The sequence below is a fragment of the Stigmatopora nigra genome, chromosome 5, assembly GCF_051989575.1.
Source record: "Stigmatopora nigra isolate UIUO_SnigA chromosome 5, RoL_Snig_1.1, whole genome shotgun sequence".
Taxonomy (NCBI): Eukaryota; Metazoa; Chordata; class Actinopteri; order Syngnathiformes; family Syngnathidae; genus Stigmatopora; species Stigmatopora nigra.
Window position 1 is genome coordinate 516,429 of NC_135512.1, and position 22,187 is coordinate 538,615.

A 22,187-nucleotide genomic window follows, 5' to 3' on the forward strand; every position below is an offset into this window, starting at 1 on the left:
CTAGTCAACTTCCAATCCGTTTAAAATGAGTCCGATTATGACACATTAAACATGGCGGCCGTGCGCACGCATCCCGACACACTGTTTACCCGTCTTGGGGCGGGCGGGGTAAGCGCTCGTCTATGGTGATGACGTCACGCGGCGACGAGCTCATGCTAATACCAAACGCACATCGTCTCGAGCTCTGGTCAACATGGCTCCCTTTCCGGACGAGGTGGATGTTTTTACGGGCCCACACTGGCGAATGAAGCAGCTCGTGGACATTTATTCCGAAAAGGTGATTGTGCACGACGGTGTTTATGAAACGGTGGTGGCCAAAGTATATATTTTTATCCCGTCGAACGTTGGCAACCATTGGCGACGCTAGCTAGCTTTAGCGTGTTAGCTCGAGGGAGCTAGTTACGTGATTATGCAACAGGCTTTTAGAATTGAATAATCCCGAATAAAATAATGTACAGATTGAATTTATACGAGCATGGAAGATGTCATTTAATATATTTTAAGGAATATCATACTTGGCGACGTGCACTTGCGCAGTGAAGGTTTGTTTGTTGTCCTGAAATGTGACGTTGGAGATATACAGGCTTGTTTTTGGCGATTGTTTGGAAATTATAATAATCACCTAAACTTTCCCTTTAAAAGGACATAAACGAATTTATATACTAGTTAAAAAAAGTATGTTGTTCGGAATATCAGTAAATGTTGGCACTTAAAGTTGACGTTTTCGCTTCACAGAAAGAATGAACTGTTGAAGATGAATGAACAATTGGATAAACGTGTCATTTTTCAAGTAATTAAATCTTTTTTATGGGATTGCGTAATGTAGTGAAACTGAAATTGATGTCAACATTATTGAGTCACTGTTTATCTTTAACTGCCATAAAAAATACAAGTCAACTCTAATCACTAGCTTTGGCTTTATGGCAAACTACAGCCCGCGGGCCACATGTGGCCCGCGAGGCACTTTAATCCGGCCCGCCGACGTCATCCAAATATTTTTTTTCTCCCGAAGATGGCGCCGTCAGGCGGAAGCCAGTGACAGTAGCTCTGTTTTTGGTGTTTTACAGCCCCTTTATCTTTTTTTAAATGACATGTTAATATTTCTTAATACATTCCTTTTGACTTTGTACTTTATACTTTGTACTTTAATGATGAGTATGTTAATACTTGAGTCCTTTTTTTTCTGTTTATGTTTTATATGTAGTGTTAACGGATGCACTTTTTTTTATTTGTATCCGATCTTGTCCTGTTGATTTCTATTGAAATGTGGAAAAAAAAGAGTTTAAGTTTGAGTGTGTCTTTTTTTTTTTTTTCTGACCCGTGGAGCTTTCGGAAACCAACTTCTCCAACAACAGCGACTTCCGCTCGTTCCTGAAGTCGCTGCTGGCCACCTTCAAGGAGTTCAAGATGCACGAGCAGATTGAGAACGAGTACATCATCGGGCTGCTGGAGCAGCGCTGCCGCACCGTCTACAACATGCACTCCGACAACAAACTCTCCGACATGTTGCTGCTTCTGGAGAAGGGCCTGCACAATGTCAAGGTGGCTGCCTTTCTTTGCCATTTTGGGGACTCTTCTCCGTCAAGTTATTGATGGGCGGCACTGGCCATCCCATGGACTGGTCCCTTCCCATTTTTCATGTTTTTGATTTTTTTGTCTGTGTGTGTTTTTATTCAGAACGAATACGAGCAGCTGAATTACGCTCAGCAGTTGAAGGAACAACTGGAGGCTTTCACTCGGGACTTCCTGCCACACATGAAGGAGGAGGAAGAGGTTAGTGTCATTTTTTAATCCATTTTTTTCAGTTTTTAGTTGAAAAATCTTTTTGTCAAATCTAAAAATATATTTTAGAAAAAGTTCAAATAAACATTGTTGTAGATCTATTAAAAAAACAATATTCAGGGCTTTTAATCCACTTTAATCTATACTTGTCATTTTTTGAATCCATTTTTTCTGTGTTTTAGTTGAAAAATCATTTTGTCAAATCTAAAAAGATATTTAAAAAAAGTTCAAATAAACATTGTTGTATATCAATAAAAAAAACAATATTCAGGGATTTTAATCCACTTCTTTTAATCCATAATTGTCATTTTTTGAATCCATTTTTTCTGTTTTTATTTCAAAAATCATTTTGTCAAATCTAAAAATATATTTAAAAAAAAGTTCAAATAAACATTGTTGTAGATCTATAAAAAAACAATATTCATGGCTTTTAATCCACTTCTTTACTCCATAATTGTCATTTTTTAATCCATTTTTTTCCTGTTTTTAGTTCAAAAATCATTTTGTCAAATCTAAAAATATATTAAAAAAACCTAAAATTAACATTGTTTTAGATCTATTCAAACTGTATATTCAGGGTTTTTAATCCAGTTCTTTTAATTAAAAAAAAAATCTAAATATGATATCTAAAATTGTCCGGCCCACATAACCAACCAGAGTCTGAGACCCTTGTTTTAGAGCAATTTAAGGTCACATTGTGTTCCTTTGAAGAGCAATTGTAGCTCACTGTTTATTTCAGGGCAATTCCAGGTGACTTTCTGTTTGTTTTGGGGCAATTCCAGGTGACTTTGTGACGCTATTTTGTGCCTTTCAGGTGTTCCAGCCTATGCTGATGCAGCACTTCAGCTACGAGGAGCTGAAGGACATCAAGAAGCAAGTGATGGCGCAACACCGCAGCCGTCGCCCCTGGGACGTGCTCAAGGGCTTCGGCCTGTGGACTCGTGCCGACCAGCTCCAGAGGGCCTTCAAGTACGCCGACCACCAGAAAAGTGGACACGGTCAGGACCATTTAGAATTTTGGTGCAAAAATTGCATTTTTAGTTTGGTCACAAAAACGTCACTTTTTTTTCCCCCCCTAGAAACGGAACACGCCGGAAGGTCTTGGGTTCACATCTCGCAGCTTCCGGCCGAAGTGCTGCTGCGGATTTTGCGCTTCCTGGGGCCGCCCGATCTTTGCCGCTGCGCACAAGTCTGCCTCTCCTGGTCCCAACTGACCAAAACTGGTTCTCTGTGGCGCCACCTGTACCCCATACGCTGGGCCCGAGGTAAGAAGACAAAAAGATTGTACTATTCTGTCGTTTTTTTGACGAAAAAAAGCCTGACTACGCTGTCGTTTTTTTTACAAAGAGCCTTACTACAATATGTCGTTTTTTTTTTTTTAACGAAAAGAGCCTTTCTATACTATGTCCTTGCCTCCAGGCGACTACTACTGCGCGCCGCCGGCAGAGCGTGACCAGGAGCCCGAGGACGGCTGGCTGAAAAGCCGCGAGAAGGAAGCGCGCGCCTACCGGGACTGGGACGAGGACGCCGACGTGGACGAATCGGGTGAGAAGCGCACGCCTTGTCCCACTGACCGTCCCGTCCCACCTTCAATTTTTCAAAGCTCATCCACCGTTTCAGACGGAGTGGACGACGACCACTCGCGGGCCGTCGACACGGCCCGGCGGGAAAAGCGTCTCCTGGACGGGATGGCGCAGAACCTCCTCCCGGCGGTGGGCTCGGCCGTCAAGTCGCTGGTGCTGGCTTACGGCTCCACCGTCTCCAGTAAAATGGTGCGTGCCGTGCGAAACATGACCATTTGTGTCTAGCTGAACGCATGTCTGGGTGGCCATCTTGCGACAGGGGGTTGTTAGGGTTTTGATGGATTTACTCCACCGAGAAATTTCTAACCTTTTCAATTCTTAAAGAATTATACATAGACCATTTTATTCATCATTTGAATATTTATTTTTGGAACTTTTCCAGCAGTTGCACTAAATTTACTCGTAAAGATGACAAATATGACGACTTACTCCATTCTTAATTCCATCATTTTTCAAAAGTCAAGTCCGGCAATTGAACGAAATACTTTGATTGTCTTGATGCAAGTATTTTCAATTGTCCACCAGGTACGTCAGATGCTGAGCCTGTGTCCCAACGTGACGCACCTGGACCTGACGCAGACGGACGTGGGAGATTTGGCCTTTGACAGGTAAGACGGCAAACGTCCCACGTCGTCCCGCCGTCCGACACGTCCTCGCCTTTGCTCGCAGCTGGTCTTTTGTGGGCGCCTGCGCCACGCTGGAGCGCCTGGACCTGTCGGGCTGCGAGCAGGTGACGGACCGCGCCCTGCAGAGACTCTCGCTGGGACTGGGCGACCCACGCCGTCCACGCCGCCGCCTCCCCAACGGGGCCCACCGGAACACGCCGGCCGATATCGAGGACTCGGCGGCCGAGTGGGCGCGGCGGCTCGAGGCCCGACTGCTGGACGTGGCGTGCCGCTGTCGGCGAGCCAACTTCCGCCGCGAAGACGCCTTCAGGGCCGCCGCCGCCGGACGATGGGCGGAGCGCAGACGCTGCGGCGACGGCAAGGCGGCCGGGCGGCGCCTGGCCTTCCTCAGTCTCTCTGGGTGCTTCCAAATCACGGATGCGGGTCTCAGGTATGGCGAGGAGGCGGAGTGGGTTGACGGGGGGTTAACAGCGTGACTGTCCTTCTGCCGTAGGGCTTTGGCAGAACCGGGCGGTCTCCCCGTCCTGGAGCACCTCAACCTGTCGGGCTGCCTACGGGTGACGGAGGCGGGGCTCGGTCAGCTGGTCTCGGCGTGCCCCGCCCTCAACGACGAACACTTCTACTACTGCGACAACATCGACGGTAGTGTTTCTTTGTCCATTTCCATCAATTTTGCACTAAATGCTGTCGTCGGTCTTTCAGGTCCAAAAGCAGACACGGCCAGCGGATGCCAGAACCTTCAGTGTGGATTTCGTGCCTGCTGTCGTTCTGGAGAGTGACTGCTTCACCTTTCTCTGCCCCCCGCCCTCTTCTGATTGCACTTTATCCCACTGGTTGTGGCCTCCAGTATGTTCCCGTGTGAAATAAAAAGGTATATTCCTCCTCTTGTTGACACTCCGCAGAACACCGTCGCTCGCCATTGAGTTCCTTTTTGTTAGAAGCAGCTTTGTAACACGGGAAGGTCAATCCCTGGGAAATAAGAACGGTACACTTTTTTTGTCTATTGGAAAGACGGAAGATATAAAGTTCCTATTTTGAGAAATGTACATTTTTTTTGGTGAACGATTGTCGGGCAATAAAAGTGTACGATGAGAAAACAAACATTTCTTTGTCATTTGTATTTGTACAAATAGAAGCAATTAAAAACCTATTCATAGTTTACTTTAAAAAAATAAATTCTTACTATACAGGGCCCCCCCCTGTTTCAAGGGCGCACAAGGGACGCTAAGTAGACCCAGACAGATAGCACGTTGTTGGGGTACGGGTGCACGTAGACCGCCAGGGCAAACTCCACGCTAGGCGTCTGGATGGTGTGCACCCCCGTGCTGTGCACCGCCTCCACCACTGGGCCCATCTCCGAGAAGGGCAGGTGCAACGGGAACCCCGATATCTATAAAAAAGCAAACAGTTAGCCAGAGAGCCTTAAAATCCAACGGAAAGGTCACTCCAACCCGGTTGTCTCCCAGTAGGTTTTCCAAGTCGTGGCGATGGCCCTCCGCAAGCTCGTGGGCCACACCCCCGGGCGCCGCCGCGCACTGCTCCAGGCTGGGCAAGAAGTGCTTGAGGGCATTGCTGCAGTAGCGGTTCCAACGGGTGGGCCGTTGGGGACGCCATTCCATCACCTTGTCACGGAGGACTTTCTCCATTCTGAAGTAGCAAAACCAGGAAAGAAGAATTGTTTTTTGAAGAGAAAAAGCCTTACTATACTATGTCGTTTTTTTAAGAAAAAAAGCCTTACTATACTGTGTCGTTTTTTATGAAAAAACCTTACTATACTATGTCGTTTTTTGAGAGAAAAAGCCTTACTATACTATGTCGTTTTTTTGAAGAAAAAAGCCTTACTATGTCGTTTTTTTGAAGAAAAAAGCCTTACTATACTATGTCGTTTTTGAAGATAAAAAGCCTTACTATACTATGTCGTTTTTTTGAAGAAAAAAGCCTTACTATACTATGTCGTTTTTGAAGATAAAAAGCCTTACTATACTATGTCGTTTTTGAAGATAAAAAGCCTTACTATACTATGTCGTTTTTGAAGATAAAAAGCCTTACTATACTATGTCGTTTTTTTGAAGAAAAAAGCCTTACTATACTATGTCGTTTTTGAAGATAAAAAGCCTTACTATACTATGTCGTTTTTTTGAAGAAAAAAGCCTTACTATACTATGTCGTTTTTTGAAGAAAAAAGCCTTACTATACTATGTCGTTTTTTGAAGAAAAAAGCCTTACTATACTATGTCGTGTTTTTGAAGAAAAAGCCTTACTATACTATGTCGTGTTTTTGAAGAAAAAGCCTTACTATACTATGTCGTTTTTTGAAGAAAAAAGCCTTACTATACTATGTCGTTTTTTTGAAGAAAAAGCCTTATTATACTATGTCGTTTTTTTGAAGAAAAAAGCCTTACTATACTATGTCGTTTTTTGAAGAAAAAAACCTTACTATACTATGTCGTTTTTTTGAAGAAAAAGCCTTATTATACTATGTCGTTTTTTTGAAGAAAAAAGCCTTACTATACTATGTCGTGTTTTTGAAGAAAAAGCCTTACTATACTATGTCGTTTTTGAAGATAAAAAGCCTTACTATACTATGTCGTTTTTGAAGATAAAAAGCCTTACTATACTATGTCGTTTTTTTGAAGAAAAAAGCCTTACTATACTATGTCGTTTTTTGAAGAAAAAAGCCTTACTATACTATGTCGTTTTTTGAAGAAAAAAGCCTTACTATACTATGTCGTGTTTTTGAAGAAAAAGCCTTACTATACTATGTCGTTTTTTGAAGAAAAAAGCCTTACTATACTATGTCGTTTTTTTGAAGAAAAAGCCTTATTATACTATGTCGTTTTTTTGAAGAAAAAAGCCTTACTATACTATGTCGTGTTTTTGAAGAAAAAGCCTTACTATACTATGTCGTTTTTTTTAAGAAAAAAGCCTTACTATACTATGTCGTTTTTTGAAGAAAAAAACCTTACTATACTATGTCGTTTTTTTGAAGAAAAAGCCTTATTATACTATGTCGTTTTTTTGAAGAAAAAAGCCTTACTATACTATGTCGTGTTTTTGAAGAAAAAGCCTTACTATACTATGTCGTTTTTTTTAAGAAAAAAGCCTTACTATACTATGTCGTGTTTTTGAAGAAAAAGCCTTACTATACTATGTCGTTTTTTTTAAGAAAAAAGCCTTACTATACTATGTCGTGTTTTTGAAGAAAAAGCCTTACTATACTATGTCGTTTTTTTGAAGAAAAAGCCTTATTATACTATGTCGTTTTTTTGAAGAAAAAGCCTTACTATACTATGTCGTTTTTTTGAAGAAAAAAGCCTTACTATACTATGTCGTTTTTTTGAAGAAAAAGCCTTATTATACTATGTCGTTTTTTTGAAGAAAAAAGCCTTACTATACTATGTCGTTTTTTTGAAGAAAAAGCCTTATTATACTATGTCGTGTTTTTGAAGAAAAAGCCTTACTATTCTATGTCGTTTTTTTGAAGAAAAAGCCTTATTATACTATGTCGTTTTTTTGAAGAAAAAGCCTTACTATACTATGTCGTTTTTTTGAAGAAAAAAGCCTTACTATACTATGTCGTTTTTTTGAAGAAAAAAGCCTTACTATACTATGTCGTTTTTTTGAAGAAAAAGCCTTACTATACTATGTCGTTTTTTGAAGAAAAAAGCCTTACTATACTATGTCGTTTTTTTGAAGAAAAAAGCCTTACTATACTATGTTGTTTTTTGAGAGAAAAAGCCTTACTATACTATGTCGTTTTTTTGAGAGAAAAAGCCTTACTATACTATGTTGTTTTTTGAGAGAAAAAGCCTTACTATACTATGTCGTTTTTTAACAAAGAAAAGCCTGACTAAATTTCTTTAAAAACGACATAGTATAGTTAGACTTTTTTTTGTAATAAAATGACATAGTAAACGACACAGTAAGGCTAGCCTACCATAGATGGTCAAAAGTGGACTGACCTTTCCTGAAGTTCGGCGGCGGCTGCTTTGTCGGAGTTCCGGTACGCCAGCTGCTCGGGCTGCACGCACACAAAGGACATTCATTTTCGTTGTCAAAAACACGGTATGTATATTTTTGCAGGAAAAGTGGCGGAGGCCCACCTGCACGCTGGCCAGGCCGGGGTGCGCAAAGGAACGGTTGAAAAAGGGGCGCCAGCCGGCGGCTCGGCTCACGTCCAAGTTGATCCTCATGGGAGACGCGTGCTCCTGAATGTTCAACCAAACCTGGCGCAAAAATAAATGACAAATAAATATGACTTTGTCATAAAAGAGGGCTGAAATGCATGGATTTTTTTCACTGACGTTTTCGGCGTTGACCAGGCATCCGACCGCCTGCAGGGGGCAGAATGTGTCGTACTGTCCGTAGTACTGTCCGCTGCTGGGGTTCCAGATCAGGTAGCGGCCTTGCTCCGACGTTAGCACGTAGGCGCTCGAGCCCTGAAAAAAATCAGAAAGCTACAGCAAAAGCTAGGCTAAGCTAGGCTAGCAAAGGCTAATCTCACCTCTGGAACGGCGCTGCCGATGATCAGCCACGCCTTCTTGCCCAGGAAGAGAAAATAGTTGCACAACAAGACGGCATGTTCCTCTTCGTCTCCCGCCAGCAACATCAGGAATTGCTTAAAAAAAGTATCAAACTAAATCAAGGCCACGCCCTTTTTTTTAAACAGCCATCGGCGTCGTACTCACATCACACGTACTCCAAAGGTCGCAAATGCCGGAAAAAGACACTTTGTCGGGTAGCGACGGGATGAGCGACACAAATCGCGCTGCTTGAGCCTGTTTTGCATCAAAACAGAAGCCCTATGTCGATTGTGGAACCCTAAACCGAACCAAACCATAACCCTAGCCAAACCCTAACCCTAGCCAAACCCTAACCCTAGCCATACGCTAACCCTAGCCAAACCCTAACCCTAGCCAAACCCTAACCCTAGCCAAACCCTAACCCTAGCTAAACCCTAATCCTAGCCAAACCCTAACCCTAGCCATACCCTAACCCTAGCCATACCCTAACCCTAGCCAAACCCTAACCCTAGCTAAACCATAACCCTAGCTAAACCCTAACCCTAGCCAAACCCTAAACCTAGCTAAACCATAACCCTAGCCAAACCCTAACCCTAGCCAAACCCTAACCCTAGCCAAACCCTAACCCTAGCCAAACCCTAACCCTAGCCATACGCTAACCCTAGCCAAACCCTAACCCTAGCCAAACCCTAACCCTAGCCAAACCCTAACCCTAGCTAAACCATAACCCTAGCTAAACCCTAACCCTAGCCAAACCCTAAACCTAGCTAAACCATAACCCTAGCTAAACCCTAACGCTAGCCAAACCCTAACCCTAGCCAAACCCTAACCCTAGCCATACGCTAACCCTAGCCAAACCCTAACCCTAGCCAAACCCTAACCCTAGCCAAACCCTAACCCTAGCTAAACCATAACCCTAGCCAAACCCTAACCCTAGCCAAACCCTAACCCTAGCTAAACCTTAACCCTAGCTAAACCCTAACCCTAGCCAAACCCTAACCCTAGCCAAACCCTAACCCTAGCCAAACCCTAACCCTAGCCAAACCCTAACCCTAGCCAAACCCTAACCCTAGCCAAACCCTAACCCTAGCCATACCCAAACCCTAGCCAAACCTTAACCCTAGCCAAACCCCAACCCTAGCCAAACCCTAACCCAAACCCTATCCAAACCCAATCCCTAACCAAACCCTAACCCTAGCCAAACCCTAACCAAACAGAGCTAAAGCAGCAGACACAGCTGCGTTGGGACCAAAACAAACAGTAGCTAACGCAGCTAACGAGCTAACGTAGGTAACATTGGGAGGTTTTAGAGACTCACGGCGTCCTCCTGGGCTTTTCCGCACAAGATTTCCGGCGGCGGGTTGAGCGGGCGGATGTAGCGGGTGACCAAGACCGTCTTGCCGTTGAGGTCCACGGCGGTGGTGGCGCACGGGCGGCCCGGGAACTCCTCGCCGGCCGCCCGCTCGAAGCGCTCGGCCGCCTGCAGCAGACGCTCGTCCTCTTGGCTGTCGAACTGAAAGTGGGCACGGGCACACAAAAAAGTCCTATGGAGATTTCCACCAATGGGAGCCGGCCGGGCTTCTTTTATTTACCTTGAGTTCCTTTATCTACCGGCGGTCAAATCCATGATGGCGAGCGTACAACCATGCAAAAAAAAAAAAAAAAGTCAAGACTTTAAAAGTTATGGAAATAGCAGTTTTTTTCTTTCTTACTACTACATGGTTTTACGAAAAAAGCCGTACTATATGTCGTTTTGAGGGGAAAAAGCCTTACTTTACATGGTCGTTTTTTTTTTTTTTACAAAAATCCTTACTATACTATGTCGATTTTTACGAAAAAAAGCCTTACTACATACACATGGTCGTTTTCTACTCAGTGTTACACCTGATCTGGAATTGATCTTTTTTTTTGACTGATTATAATGATTTTTAACATGATTTATACATTTCTGAATGATTATGCAATTCAATTTCCCCAAAATATGAAATTGAAACAAGTACCTTCTCCCGGATGGACTCGCCGGGTTGCAGCAGCGGCTCGACGGTGACAAAGAGCGCGATGAAGGCCCCGCGACAGAGCCCGCGGGCGCCCTCGTAGACGCCGGCGTTGGGGTGGGCGTGGCCACGCTCCTTGCTGTAACCCAGCAGGACGGCCGGCGTCTTCACCTTGAACGTGCCTTCGATCTGAGACCAATTCATACACTTTAATGTCATTCTAACCATACATAATAGCGACATGACATATTTCCCCGAGTTGGTCACATGACTCACCCTGGACTGCGAGTAGATGGTGCTGAAGGGAATCTTGACGCAACCCAGCCAGTGTTTCTCCACCCGAGCGTGCAGCGATTCACCGCCGTCGCTCTGCGTACACGTGGACGCTGGCTCAATCCCCCATTCAAGCCCGCATCCGTGTCCACGTCCTCCACCGCGCCGCCGGCGACCACTCACCCCGGCCATCTCGCGGACCACCTCGTCAAATATGTTGATGAAGACTTCGTCTTTGACCGACTGCAAGCTGGCCACGCTGTAGTCGTTGTTGGGGGCGCTAAATGTGGGTAAACGGGGCGGGAAAAATACAAAAGACAATATTCATATTAGGGGGCAAGATAAGTCATAAAATTCACGCTACAGTGGCACTTGTACTGACAAAATGAATTGGATTTTATATGTAAATTCTCATTTGTTTCCGCGGTATTTCAACAACAACAAAAACGGCCAAATAAACACTTCAAAAATGATTAAAGTGGCCCAATTTTGTATGAAATATGTGAGAAACACAAAAGAGATAAAAATGCTAAGAAAATGATTTATGAATGCATTAATAAGCATGCAAAAACAAGAATTAAGCTAATGAGTTAGCACACATTTCAAAATGTCAATTCAAAACAACTTAGCATAGAACAAAGTTGCTTAAAGCACAGGAAAAACTGAAAAAGATGAAAACATGGAAGACAGCCAATGGGAGGCCAGGGACATTGTCAAGCAGGACACCGAACTATGGCGACCATTTCAAAATAAAATAACAGATACCTTATACAGACATATATTTTGGGGATTAGCCGGACTGGGAAACCCAAAGAGGACTACAACATGGCCACACTATAATGGGTCACTTTCCTCTGGCGTCATTTTGGCAAATGGCAAGGCACGATGCCAACTAGTGGACGGGAGTGGAAACGCAGCCAGTTATTCATAATTTATACCCAAAACAAGTACAAAAAAGCGATTTAAATGCATTTCCGATCAATACAAAAAGTGGGGAAAAATCTTGATTGCATTTTGATGCCGCCAATTCCCGACGTGACGCCAACTAGTGGACGGGAGTGGAAACGCACCCGCCTATTCGTCATTGTTACCAAAAACACGATTTAAATGCATTTCCGATCAATACAAAAAGCGGGGAAAAAATCTTGATTGCATTTTGAGGCCGCCAATTTCCGACGTGACGCCAACTAGTGGACGGGAGTGGATACACAGCCACCTATTCATCATTTACTAGCTAGCAAAAAGCCAGGTGACTTACCGAAAAGGAAGCTGCAGCTCCTCGTTCCAGCACGGATTGGGCCCGTCGGCGGTGGTGGTCTGGAAGACGTTGCGCTGGAAGGAGACCTCCACGAATGGTCGCACTTGGACCTGGCCCACCAGCCAATCGTTGCCCTGAGGCGACGCTCCTGTTTTGCTGAAGTTTGGTGACGTCATCCGGGGAGGAGAGAAACATTTTGCAAAATTAGAAAAATGGAGCCTGAAAAATTGTTTTTTACATTTTTTTTTGTTTTTTTGCTGACCTTCCCTGCGGGCGTCGCACGGGAATGTCGTACGCCCGCAAAATGTTGACCAGGAGACGTATGTCGCCGTCCGCCAGGTTCTGAGCTGTCACCTTCTTCCTCTCCTTCCTCTGAGGTCTCAGGGGACGTTTGGGCTCGGCCAGTTGGAAGAGGTTTAAGCCCAGGATCCTGTTTGGTCGGTCCAGGGTGGTGGGAAACCAGAGAAAAATTAGTGAGAAAACTGGTAGGGAGTGGGCGGGGCTTGAGCTATATCAGGGGTGTCCAAAGTTAGCTCGTTTTATCTTTTAAAACTCTCTTGTTGGCAAGATGATTTTTCAAAATAAAAGACGTCAAGCTAGATGTCCAAAAATATGAATTAAATGAATTAATATAGTCTTAATTCCTTATTTATCTGTTCCTTATCTATCTATTTATCTAATGGGGGAAAATGTTTTTTTATAATTATTTTATTCCTTAAATATTTTAGCTATCATACAGTTACATATTAAATTACAAATTTTGTCTTGGCATTATTTTAGGTTTATCTGTAAAAAAAAATAAAATTAAAAAAACAGAAAAAAAATTACATTATATCTAAATATTATTTATTTTAATCCAAGCTTTTGTAGCCACTTTAATGTTTTAATTAATTAATTTAATACTTTCTTTTATTTTTCTATTATCTATATTTTTCTGTCTTTCAATTGATTTCCAAAAATATTTGCATCAACCAAAAAATAATCAAATACATTCACAATATTTTTTTGTAGTTATTTGATTCCCTAAATATTTCTATGTAAAATCCAGTCAATTTTGACAAGCTTTTGTCCACATTAGCGCTTAATCACCCCCGGCGAGGCAAAGTTTGGACACCCCGGACTTCCATTCCATCCGTCCGTCTAAAAGACTAACGTACGACAGGCTGGCGTTGTAGCTTTAGCATTAGCATTAGCTCCAGCTAGCTTGAAAACCAAAATAAATAAATAAAAGAACAGAACATACCCTGGACCGGCACCCCTGTTAAACATGCATAGTAGCGGAAGAAAAGAAAAGAAATCAATGCAAGAGAAAACATGAACAGAAGAATAAATAAATCAATCAATCAAAATACTGGAGCCCACCCACTTTGCCATGATGGAAATGTACCCCCCCCAAAAAAAGGGCGCCACGCACGCCACGGAAGGTCCGAGAGCGGAAATCACACGTGACAAACGTGACGTGACTTGACTTGACGAGATTTGACGTGACTTACTTGAGCAATTCTGCCCTGCCAGTCATTTCTAACAGCTTTGGACTCCTCATCTCTAAAAAGTCAGAGCCATCTCGAAGGTGGCGATCTGGCACTCTTCTTAAACGGGCTCCCCTTTTTTTCACATTTTTTTTTGGTTGTTTTTTTATGATTTTTTTTTTTTTGCCAAAAAAAAAAAAACATGCAAAGGGAAATACAACAAGAGTACATGGGATTAGTGCTTGGTTTACTAAAACAAGGGGCGGGGAACCTTTTTTTTTTAGGACCAAGAGAGCCGTAAACTCATTTAAAAATGTTATTTCTTTAGAATTTCAAAGTCAAAATACATGAAAATGTGTGTGTTTTGGTAGAAAAAGTCTTTTGACAATATTGTGACGTCGTTGCTGTTCAAAATTTTAACTAGAGTTAGCGTCAATACCTATTGGTGCGTTCGGGGCTCGGCTCTCTTGCCTTATTTTAGCTCCAAAAAACCATGTAAGGCTCTCGAGCCATAGGTTCCCGACCCCCAGTCTACGGGAACGTGCAGCATGCTTTGGATATTAAAAGGGAATAGACCTTTTCAGCATTGTGGAGGACACTTTTCACTCATTTGGATGTCCAATTCATTTAGACTGATATTGGGCTGGGGAAGGGGCGGGGCATTTAAAATTCAAAGTGGATGAAAATAGTCAAAACAATGTTTTTTAAAAAAGCTAACGTATTTGCGTTGGACCAAAACAAATAGAAGCTAACGTAGCTAAAATTTGGAGGTTTGGAAAATAGTCAAAACAAAAATGGAAACGCAATCTGCCAAAACAGTTGTCAAATTTATACGAAAAGAATAAAAGCGCGGCTAAAATTGACTTCATTCATAGGCAAAAAAAGTGATTTTAATTTGTTATTCCTTTTTTATGTTGTAATCTGATAAAGTATTAACAATCTAGGGAGGCTGTCCTATTTTTGAGCAAATCTTAGTTCCACAGCAACTATGATGAAAAGCTCTACTATAGATAGCATTCCCCCGTTTTTCACCCAAAAATAAAAACCTGCGAAAAACGGGTGAATACTATTAAAAAAATATTTCTGCAGTTTTCCCCCGTTTTTTACCATGTACCTAAAAAATGGGGGAAATATTCTATACCTGCGACGGCAAAGGGAGATTATGCAAAAGCGGTAGGAGTATTTTGGGAAAAAACACTTACCCAAAACACGGCATCTCCTCCTCGATGACCATGTCGGAGAGCAGGAAGTGATGGCTGGCCAGGAGGAACCTGTGGATGACCGCCTCGCGGATCTGAAAGGGGACAAAAGTGGTGTTAGAGCCAAAATGGCCGCCATTGGCCAGGCCAGACGTCTCACCGTCTGGAGGTACTTGGCCACCAGGGCACGGTGAAAGTCCAGATGTTCTTCCGTGTCGATCATCTCGCCTTCCTTCAGCCTCTTCTCGTAGTCCTGGAGAGAAGAAAAAGATGAGTTTTTTTCACATTTACATTTGTTTTTGGTCATCGTTTGGCCCACGGGCAGCCATTTTGACACGTGTATCTTAAGAGGTTGTTTTTAATAAGTAGGTTAGATGTATAAGGACATTTAGCGTGGTGTACTTACGTGAAAGACCTTTTCGGGTACCTCGCGCTCCCGCGAGGGGACGCACTTGTAGTTGCGAAACTCGGGAACCTCCTGGCTCCGTAGCGTCAACAGGCGGAAGCGGCGCGATCGCGCCAGCTCCTCGCCGCTGGAGAAGTTAAACTCCTCCTGCAGCTGCTCCAATCGGAAGTAGTCGGGGGACGTCACCGGGCCGCCGCCAGCCACCTGAGAGGCGCGGACGACCCCCCCAGGTGAGGGTGAGAAACGGCGGCGTGGAAAAGCGCCCACAAGCGCCAAGGTTTTTAGCCGGCGCTTACTTTGAGTATCTGCATGACGGAGGCGTTGATGGGATCGTTGGGGTCCAGTCGAGACTGCGTGGCCCACTCGCCAATTTTTTTCATGTTGCCGTGGAAATTCAAGCTAGGAAAAGCAAAAAGAAAAAAATGGGATATGTCCTATGTCCTTTAGTATGTGACTTAATATGTCCTTTAATAAGCCGAGTCTGAAAGCCTTGGTCTACTTTTACTAATAAATGGGATGACAAGTCCTACCCATGAATGGCGGAAGGATGCGGCGCCACGGGCGGCGCCAGTGGCATGTTGTCCTCGCCGACGCCCCAGCAAACGCAGCACGACAGCTTCCCAGAGGTCAAAGGGATCACGCTGTCGTACGTGTCGCCGCCAAAGGAAATGGGGATGCCTGCAAACAATACCGGAGATCACTTTTCATGCCCGCTTTTCTTTGTTTGTCTTTTTTCCCTCTAGACCACATGTGTCAAAGTGGCGGCCTAGGGGCCAAATGTGGCTCGTTGCATAGTCTTTATAGAAAAAAAATGGAATATTCAGGGCTTTTAATCCACTTCTTTTATTCCATTTGTAAAAAAACCCCTAAATATTAGGTCTAAAATGGTCAAGTTGACATTAAATCGACCCGCGTTCCGAGTGTGACAGCCCCGGGCGGCGCTCCACGTACCGCTTCCGACGCCGTCGTGGTCAAACATCTCCCTCTGGTTGCTGCTGAACTCAAACTCCTCGATGGAGGCATTTCCCGCCAGCACGGAAGAAGGCGGCACGGGTACGTAGACGTGCGCCAGCAAGGTGTGCAACGTGCCCAGGTCTTCGTAAACCTGCCCCAGTCACAAAAATACGCGTCAAGCTTGCCCGTAGCCCCTAAAAGTGGCAATAAATAGTTGGGATTGCGCCATACTTGTAGGGTGATGCTTTGAGGACCGTTAAAAATCCTCAGCTTGAAAATCTGTCCAAAATGAACCCGGAAGTCGGGCATGAGCGGGCAGCTGGCGGTCTGCGACACCTCCTTGTCGTTGTACAGAATCTTCACGAATACAAAGCGACGGGCCACTTCGTTACGGCGAGCTACTTCGCCGCTGGGAGGCCGGAAAGAAGAGAAAAAAAAAGAATCCATTTAAAGCACAGGTGTCAAGTGGCGGCCCGCGGGGCCAAGTCTGGCTCGCTGCACCATTGTGTGCGGCCCGGGAAAGTCAATCACGAGTGGCGACTTTCTGTTTTAGGATGAAATTCCAATGAAGAGTATAGATGTATATTATATTTCCTGATTTTCCACTAACTAACTCATTCCGAGGATAGACTTCAGCACCCCCCGCCACCCAAACGACAATTAAGTGTTTCCTCAAATGAGATGAGACGAGTATTACTGAGAGAGTTGAAGCGGATTGGACGGCACAAAAACCTACCTGGGAAGGAGGTCTCCCTCGGAGACGTTTCCGGAAGCCGTCAGCTCCGGGACCAAGATGGCCTCGCCGGGCCTCCGGCGGATCCTGGCGGCTTTCTCTCGTACCAGCGTCTCCACGGCCTCCGAGTCCGGCTTCTCCGGGGGCTCCGGCTTGGGGGGGCCTCGGTCGGAGGGACTCTCGGCTCCGCTGGCTTCCGGGTCGTCGTCGTCGTCTTCCTCTTCCGTTTCGTCCTGCGATCTCTTCTTGCGTTTCTTCTTCTTCTTGGATTTCTGCAGGGGGGAGGGACGTTAAGGTGGCTTCCCTCCAGGTGAGGTGGGTGAGGTGGGTGAGGTGGGTGGGCCTACCCGTTTCCTCCTCCAGGCCTTCCACTCGTCCAGCCGTTTGTGGTAGTCGCTCATCTTGGCCTGGTAGTCCACCTCGGCCTCGGCCTCCAGTTCCCAAACCTCGCACAAGATGTCCTTCTCGTACTCGTGTTGGTCCGACTGGCGGTCCACGTTCTCCCTGGAGTCGCGTGTTCAGGAAAATGGCCGCCATTAATCCAATGATTACCGGTGTATTTTCCAGTCTATACTGTATTTTCTCGTATATGAGCAGTATTTGTCGCTAAAAAACATGCCTGAATCCAGGGTATGGCTTATATGCGCATTAATTAGATTACGGCAATTTTAAGGTGGCGGCTTATACAAGACAAATTCAACTGATTTAAGGCAATTTTTAAGAGAGAGGCTTATACGTGGATGCGGCTAATGTGCGAGAAAATACGGTAAGAGCTAAACTAGCGTGATCCTACCGTCTCAAGTAGAGCTTGTAAGGCGTGTTGATGAACTTCTGCTTCTCTCTGAGGGCCTTCAGCTCCTTCCACACTTTGACCAAGTTCTTCAACAAGGTCCTGTCCTTCTCCTGCTCGCCATCCCGCAGCTGCCGCGTGCTCCTGCCGCCACACGGGGAAATGTGAGCCGCGGTACGGTGGCGCCCCCCGATGGCCCAGAGCGCTTACTTGACTTCCGCGCTGTACTCCACGATCCTCTGCTGCATGGCTTGGGAGAGGTTCTGCTCGCTGTGGATCTCCAACATGTTCCTCATGGTGTTCCTCAGCCCGTTTAACTGGAGAGTGAACAGAAAGTTTGACATCTGTTCTGGGGGCGGGGACAAATGGGGGTGGGCGGACCTTGGCGCTCAGATGCTCCGTCAGGTTACTGCGTTGGCGGTCCAGGTGGCGGTCGTAAAGCTGGGCCAGACGTGACGCCAGAACGTGCTCGCGGCTGAAGAGCGGGTGGTGGGAGAAGATCAGGCCCGACACGTCCACGTCCAGCTGGTAGTCTCCGGCGCCGTCCGCCGCGCACGACACGGACGGGTTGGTCTGTTTGGACTGGAGCGGCTGTGGGAGACATTTCCATCGTGACCGGACGTTTGGTCGCCAAGGACGTTTGGTCGCCAAGGACGTTTGGTCGCCAAGGACGTTTGGTCGCCAAGGACGTTTGGTCGCCGGTCTTCATGAGAGTTTAATATCTAAATATACTGTTTTCAACAGTACTTTGACAATAAACTCTCTGTCACCATTTGACAGGCAACCAAAGGTCCGAGGACCGATTTCGATTAGTCGGAAAATGCCTGGAGTCTAAAAAAACGGTCCAAACTAAAAGCAAACCCCACCTTGGCGTAGACCGTTTGCAGGGCGGGGTCCAGTTCGTCCTCCATGTGGAAGAGTGGCGGTCTGCTCAATGATTCTTTGATTGGGTTGGGTAAACAAATGATCCTCCCGTCATCACCGAACCACTTGGAGCCCTGAACGCAACGTTACAAACTGTTCATATCGGAAAAATGTCAAAAACGAAAAAATCGGAGCCGTGACCCCAGAATTGTGAGGCCAACGCCCATTTTACCCCCCAAAAAATCCAAAATAGCAGGCAGTAGGTTCACTTTTTTGAAACCAAAAATAAAGCGAGTTTGAACCCGCCCCCGACAGACTTCCCCCTCACCTGGTCCATTCTCAAAACACGGTTCTCCAGAATGTTCTCGTTGGAGGGCGCCACCTTGAGGCGCTCTCCCACGTAGAGCCCCTCGTCCTCCGGGTAGCGTGGCGTGGTGTTCTCGGGCAGTTTGGCCGAGGTGGGCACTGTGACGGACGGACGGGGTGGTGAGGAGTTTGTGCGTGTTGGGAAATAGGGCGGCGGGGCGGGCGGACGTACGTACCCCTCCGGGAGCTGGGCTCGAAGACCAGAGGGCGCTGGCGAACGGCCAGCGCCCGCAGGCCCAGGTACTCGGCGCGCTTCACTTCCAGGAAGTCTTTGGGCGTTTGGTCCAGGGCAAAGACGCCGCCGTCCTGGTCTGGCACCAGAGGCCGGTCCTCGTCCTGGGAGGGAAGCCATTTTGAACGGCAAATTTTTTTGCACTGTAAAATGTTCCTCAATTTCCTTCTACAATATTTGCTATAAAAAATTATATTAAAGTTTTTTCACGCTGTAAAAAGTTACTCAATTTGGTTCCACAATATTTGCTATAAAAAATGATGTCAATTTTTTTCGCGCTGTAAAATGTTATCCAATTTTGTTCTACAATATTTGCTATAAAAAATGATATCACTTTTTTTGGTAAATAGTACCTCAATTTGGTGTTCTGGACTTTGTTCCTCCCCCTCCTCTTCGTCCTCTACCTCCCCTTCCACCTCGTCGTCCTCTTTCTCCTCATCCTCCTGGTCTCGGTCGTCATCTTGACCCGACTTGCGACTTCTCTCGCCGGTCTTTTCCTCCGCTTGCGGCTCAAAGTTGACGGTGAAAAAGTTGTACGCGTCGTCTGCGCTCACGCCCATCTTTTCAGCCTGTTGGAAACATCTGCACTTGATCGATCACCTTTCGGCAAGTCATTCCATAGCATTGACGGCCACAGACGTCCAACGTATTTGAAATTAATTTCCCGGCCGGCCTTACCGCTTGGCTTGGGCCCCGAAAGTTGACTCTGGTACTGGCGGCCTGGGGCAAGAAGTGAGCGGAATCGGCGTCGGAATCAGCCTGAACGGCGGACGGCCTGTCTCCACGGCGACCGCCGGCGACCACCGAGGCCTCTTGGAGGCGGAGACTCTCGCCTTGAGACTGCAACACACCATCAATTTCTTGGAAATTAGCTCCATATTTAAATGTATATGTTCATTAATATGTCTTGTCTTGTCTTTATGAAATAAATCAAACTCCAGGTCAATTTTGTCTATGTATTTTTTTTCTAATAATTCTTTCTCTTACGGAAAAGTGTTGAAAATGTCTTTTGGCGCTTACCTTGGCCGCTTTCAACTTCTCCTCCAAGCGCCGCGTGACGAAGCGGTCCGACTGCTGCGAGGACAGACTCTTGGGGCCTTTGGATGCTCGGCCTAGAAAACAAATTCAAAGATTAACATTATTGTTTTAAAAATTGCAGTTGGGCCGACGAATCGGTTCGGGTATTAGATATATTATGAGAGATACATAGATTTAGTGTGGGGGTACAAAAAACTGGCTGACGTAGGGGAGGATAATGATGATAAAAAAGAGAGGCTGGAATGGAAAATGTTGATTCGCTGTGGTCACGGGACAAGTCAAAAGGCAATTTGTAGTTGTAGCAGTAGTAGATATAATAGCAGTAGTAGTAGAAATAATAGTTGTAGTAGAAGAAATAATAGTAGAAGCAGTAGAAATAATAGTAGAAGCAGTAGAAATAATAGTAGTAGCAGTAGAAATAATAGTTGTAGCAGTAGAAATAATAGTAGTAGCAGTACTAGTAATAGTAGTAGCAGTAGTAGTTTATATTTTGATTTGCTGTGGTCACAGGACAAGCCTAAAGTAAATTTGAAGTAGTTGTAGTAGTGGTAGTAGTAATAGTAGCAGTAGTAGTAGCAGTAGTAGTAGCAGTAGTAGTAGCAGCAGTAGCAGTAGTAATAGTAATTTTCTACATTCACTTAGAGGCTAAAATGATTTTTTTTTTCACTGTGGTGGATAGGACAAACCCAAAGTGAATTAGTAATAGCAGTAGAAGTAGTATCAGTTTTCTACATTGACCTGAAAGCAAATTTGCCCATCAGAAAAAAAGGACCTACTTGAACGTGAGGTCACGGTGGATCTTTTGGCCCCGCCTTCATCCTGACTGTGCTGAGGATCACTGAGGATTTCCTCAACGTCATCAATGGGAGATTCTTGGCCGGAAAGCTTCTCCAACAGCTAGGGAAGAAGAAAAAAAAACAAGTCAGTACTCTTAATCCTTTGTAATTTCATGAATAAAATATGTATTAATATAAACGTGCCCCCACCCCGTCCAAAATGGAAGACAAACCTTTTTTCTTCTCATCTGTCTCTGCGCCCTCAAGTTTTTCTTCAAAGTTTCTCCGGGATCTTCCTCACTACTTTGGGTCTCCTGCAAAGAAAAAAAGACGGTCAGGGGGAAAACCAAGACCACGTTTAAATGGTTTACGTACGTTCATCGTCGACGAATCTTCGCTCGGTCGGGAGGGCGGAACAAGAGCCTGCGAGGAACAGGTTAAGACAAGTTAGATGCCATTTTTGGACACATGCCTGAAAATTAAACGCTAGCTATTTAAAAAAAAAAAAAAAGTGGAATCAGACACAAAAAAACATGGAAAATTAAGGAAAAAAACATTTTCGTGCCATAATATTCGTCAAAATTCATTATGAGATAGAATCAACCCTAACTACGTCATGTACAATATTCTGTATATAAATAAACATTACATGCAGTCAATGAAAACAAACCACATTGTATTTTTTTAAAAGAATTATTGTACAAAATTAACCTGCTCATCTTCGTCCCCATTCTTGAGTTTGACGAAGGTTTCTTGCAAGGAACGCCGTTGTTTGCGTAGTTTATCCCGTATGGCGCTGTTTAAAAATAAACAATAAAGTTAGGAGAGAACTAGCCATAGCTTTGACGTGTAAATGAATGACATTGGCTTTAGGTAGCATTGTAGCATCAAGCTAAAAGCGTGTTAACAACTTTACCTCGCCCCCGGAGAAGCCATTGCGATGGGAAAGAGTGTATTAGACGTTTAAATGTGATTAATACATCGCACATATTTGGTCTTCGCGCTGGAAGTTGTTAGAAAGCTTGTGTATTCCATTTTATAATTAGGGATGCGTATTTCATTTCGAGGAAGTTTGTTTACAGCGTTTAAGCGTCGCTGCTAATCCCCGGTTTATTAGCAAACATTGTGACGCGGGGTAGGATGAGCTGTCATTGGCTGGATTTCCGATGACGTCAAAACATGATAAGTCATTGGCTACATCGGCCTGTCCGTCATCGAGAAACGTTACACTATTGGTCGGCATAGTAAACAACCCGCCCATAGCGTATGTTCCATTTTTTCGCTGCCAAGTAACGGGCCGACGCGAACTATTAATTTTATT

General features: G+C 44.9%; 2 protein-coding genes across 3 annotated transcripts; one reads left to right on the forward strand and one right to left on the reverse strand.

Moving 5' to 3' along the window:
* The first annotated feature begins 134 nt into the window (after positions 1–134).
* Positions 135–5,092, forward strand: fbxl5 (F-box and leucine-rich repeat protein 5). Of its 2 annotated transcripts, XM_077716746.1 has the most exons (11): positions 135–277; positions 1,327–1,542; positions 1,678–1,773; positions 2,597–2,780; positions 2,862–3,047; positions 3,202–3,327; positions 3,403–3,554; positions 3,891–3,973; positions 4,035–4,421; positions 4,485–4,633; positions 4,694–5,092. In XM_077716746.1, exons 1-11 carry the CDS (start codon positions 194–196, stop codon positions 4,768–4,770), a joined length of 1,740 nt encoding a protein of 579 aa, XP_077572872.1. In that variant the 5' UTR covers positions 135–193; the 3' UTR covers positions 4,771–5,092. The 2 variants fall into 2 exon arrangements, with proteins under 2 accessions (XP_077572872.1, XP_077572871.1); XM_077716745.1 differs by having other exon boundaries at positions 4,485–5,092.
* Positions 3,704–21,970, reverse strand: cc2d2a (coiled-coil and C2 domain containing 2A). Its single transcript, XM_077716748.1, has 39 exons — positions 21,783–21,970; positions 21,578–21,662; positions 21,242–21,289; positions 21,100–21,180; positions 20,867–20,987; positions 20,073–20,164; positions 19,731–19,892; positions 19,406–19,621; positions 18,997–19,156; positions 18,783–18,919; positions 18,457–18,588; positions 17,972–18,181; positions 17,801–17,907; positions 17,594–17,734; positions 17,148–17,304; positions 16,804–17,072; positions 16,299–16,476; positions 16,065–16,218; positions 15,644–15,791; positions 15,410–15,512; positions 15,114–15,317; positions 14,868–14,960; positions 14,711–14,802; positions 13,283–13,297; positions 12,302–12,469; positions 12,040–12,195; positions 10,965–11,061; positions 10,785–10,877; positions 10,515–10,697; positions 10,107–10,121; positions 9,833–10,027; positions 8,680–8,769; positions 8,496–8,609; positions 8,296–8,430; positions 8,095–8,217; positions 7,954–8,012; positions 5,443–5,638; positions 5,175–5,381; positions 3,704–4,960 (listed from the first exon to the last, which is right to left on the reverse strand). Exons 1-38 carry the CDS (start codon positions 21,800–21,802, stop codon positions 5,196–5,198), a joined length of 4,935 nt encoding a protein of 1,644 aa, XP_077572874.1. The 5' UTR covers positions 21,803–21,970; the 3' UTR covers positions 3,704–4,960; positions 5,175–5,195.
* Between the last annotated feature and the right edge of the window lie 217 nt (positions 21,971–22,187).

Bases quoted from the DNA above. Each gene is read 5' to 3' on its own strand.
- fbxl5 (XM_077716745.1), top strand. From the start codon at position 194: ATGGCTCCCTTTCCGGACGAGGTGGATGTTTTTACGGGCCCACACTGG. The intron at 278-1,326 runs GTGATTGTGCAC...TGACCCGTGGAG, and splicing joins TGGACATTTATTCCGAAAAG to CTTTCGGAAACCAACTTCTC. The intron at 2,781-2,861 runs GTCAGGACCATT...TTCCCCCCCTAG, and splicing joins CCACCAGAAAAGTGGACACG to AAACGGAACACGCCGGAAGG.
- cc2d2a (XM_077716748.1), bottom strand. From the start codon at position 21,802: ATGGCTTCTCCGGGGGCGAG. The intron at 15,792-16,064 runs GTACGTGGAGCG...TATTGTTTGCAG, and splicing joins CCACGACGGCGTCGGAAGCG to GCATCCCCATTTCCTTTGGC. The intron at 8,610-8,679 runs GTGAGTACGACG...ACTTTTTTTAAG, and splicing joins ACCTTTGGAGTACGTGTGAT to CAATTCCTGATGTTGCTGGC.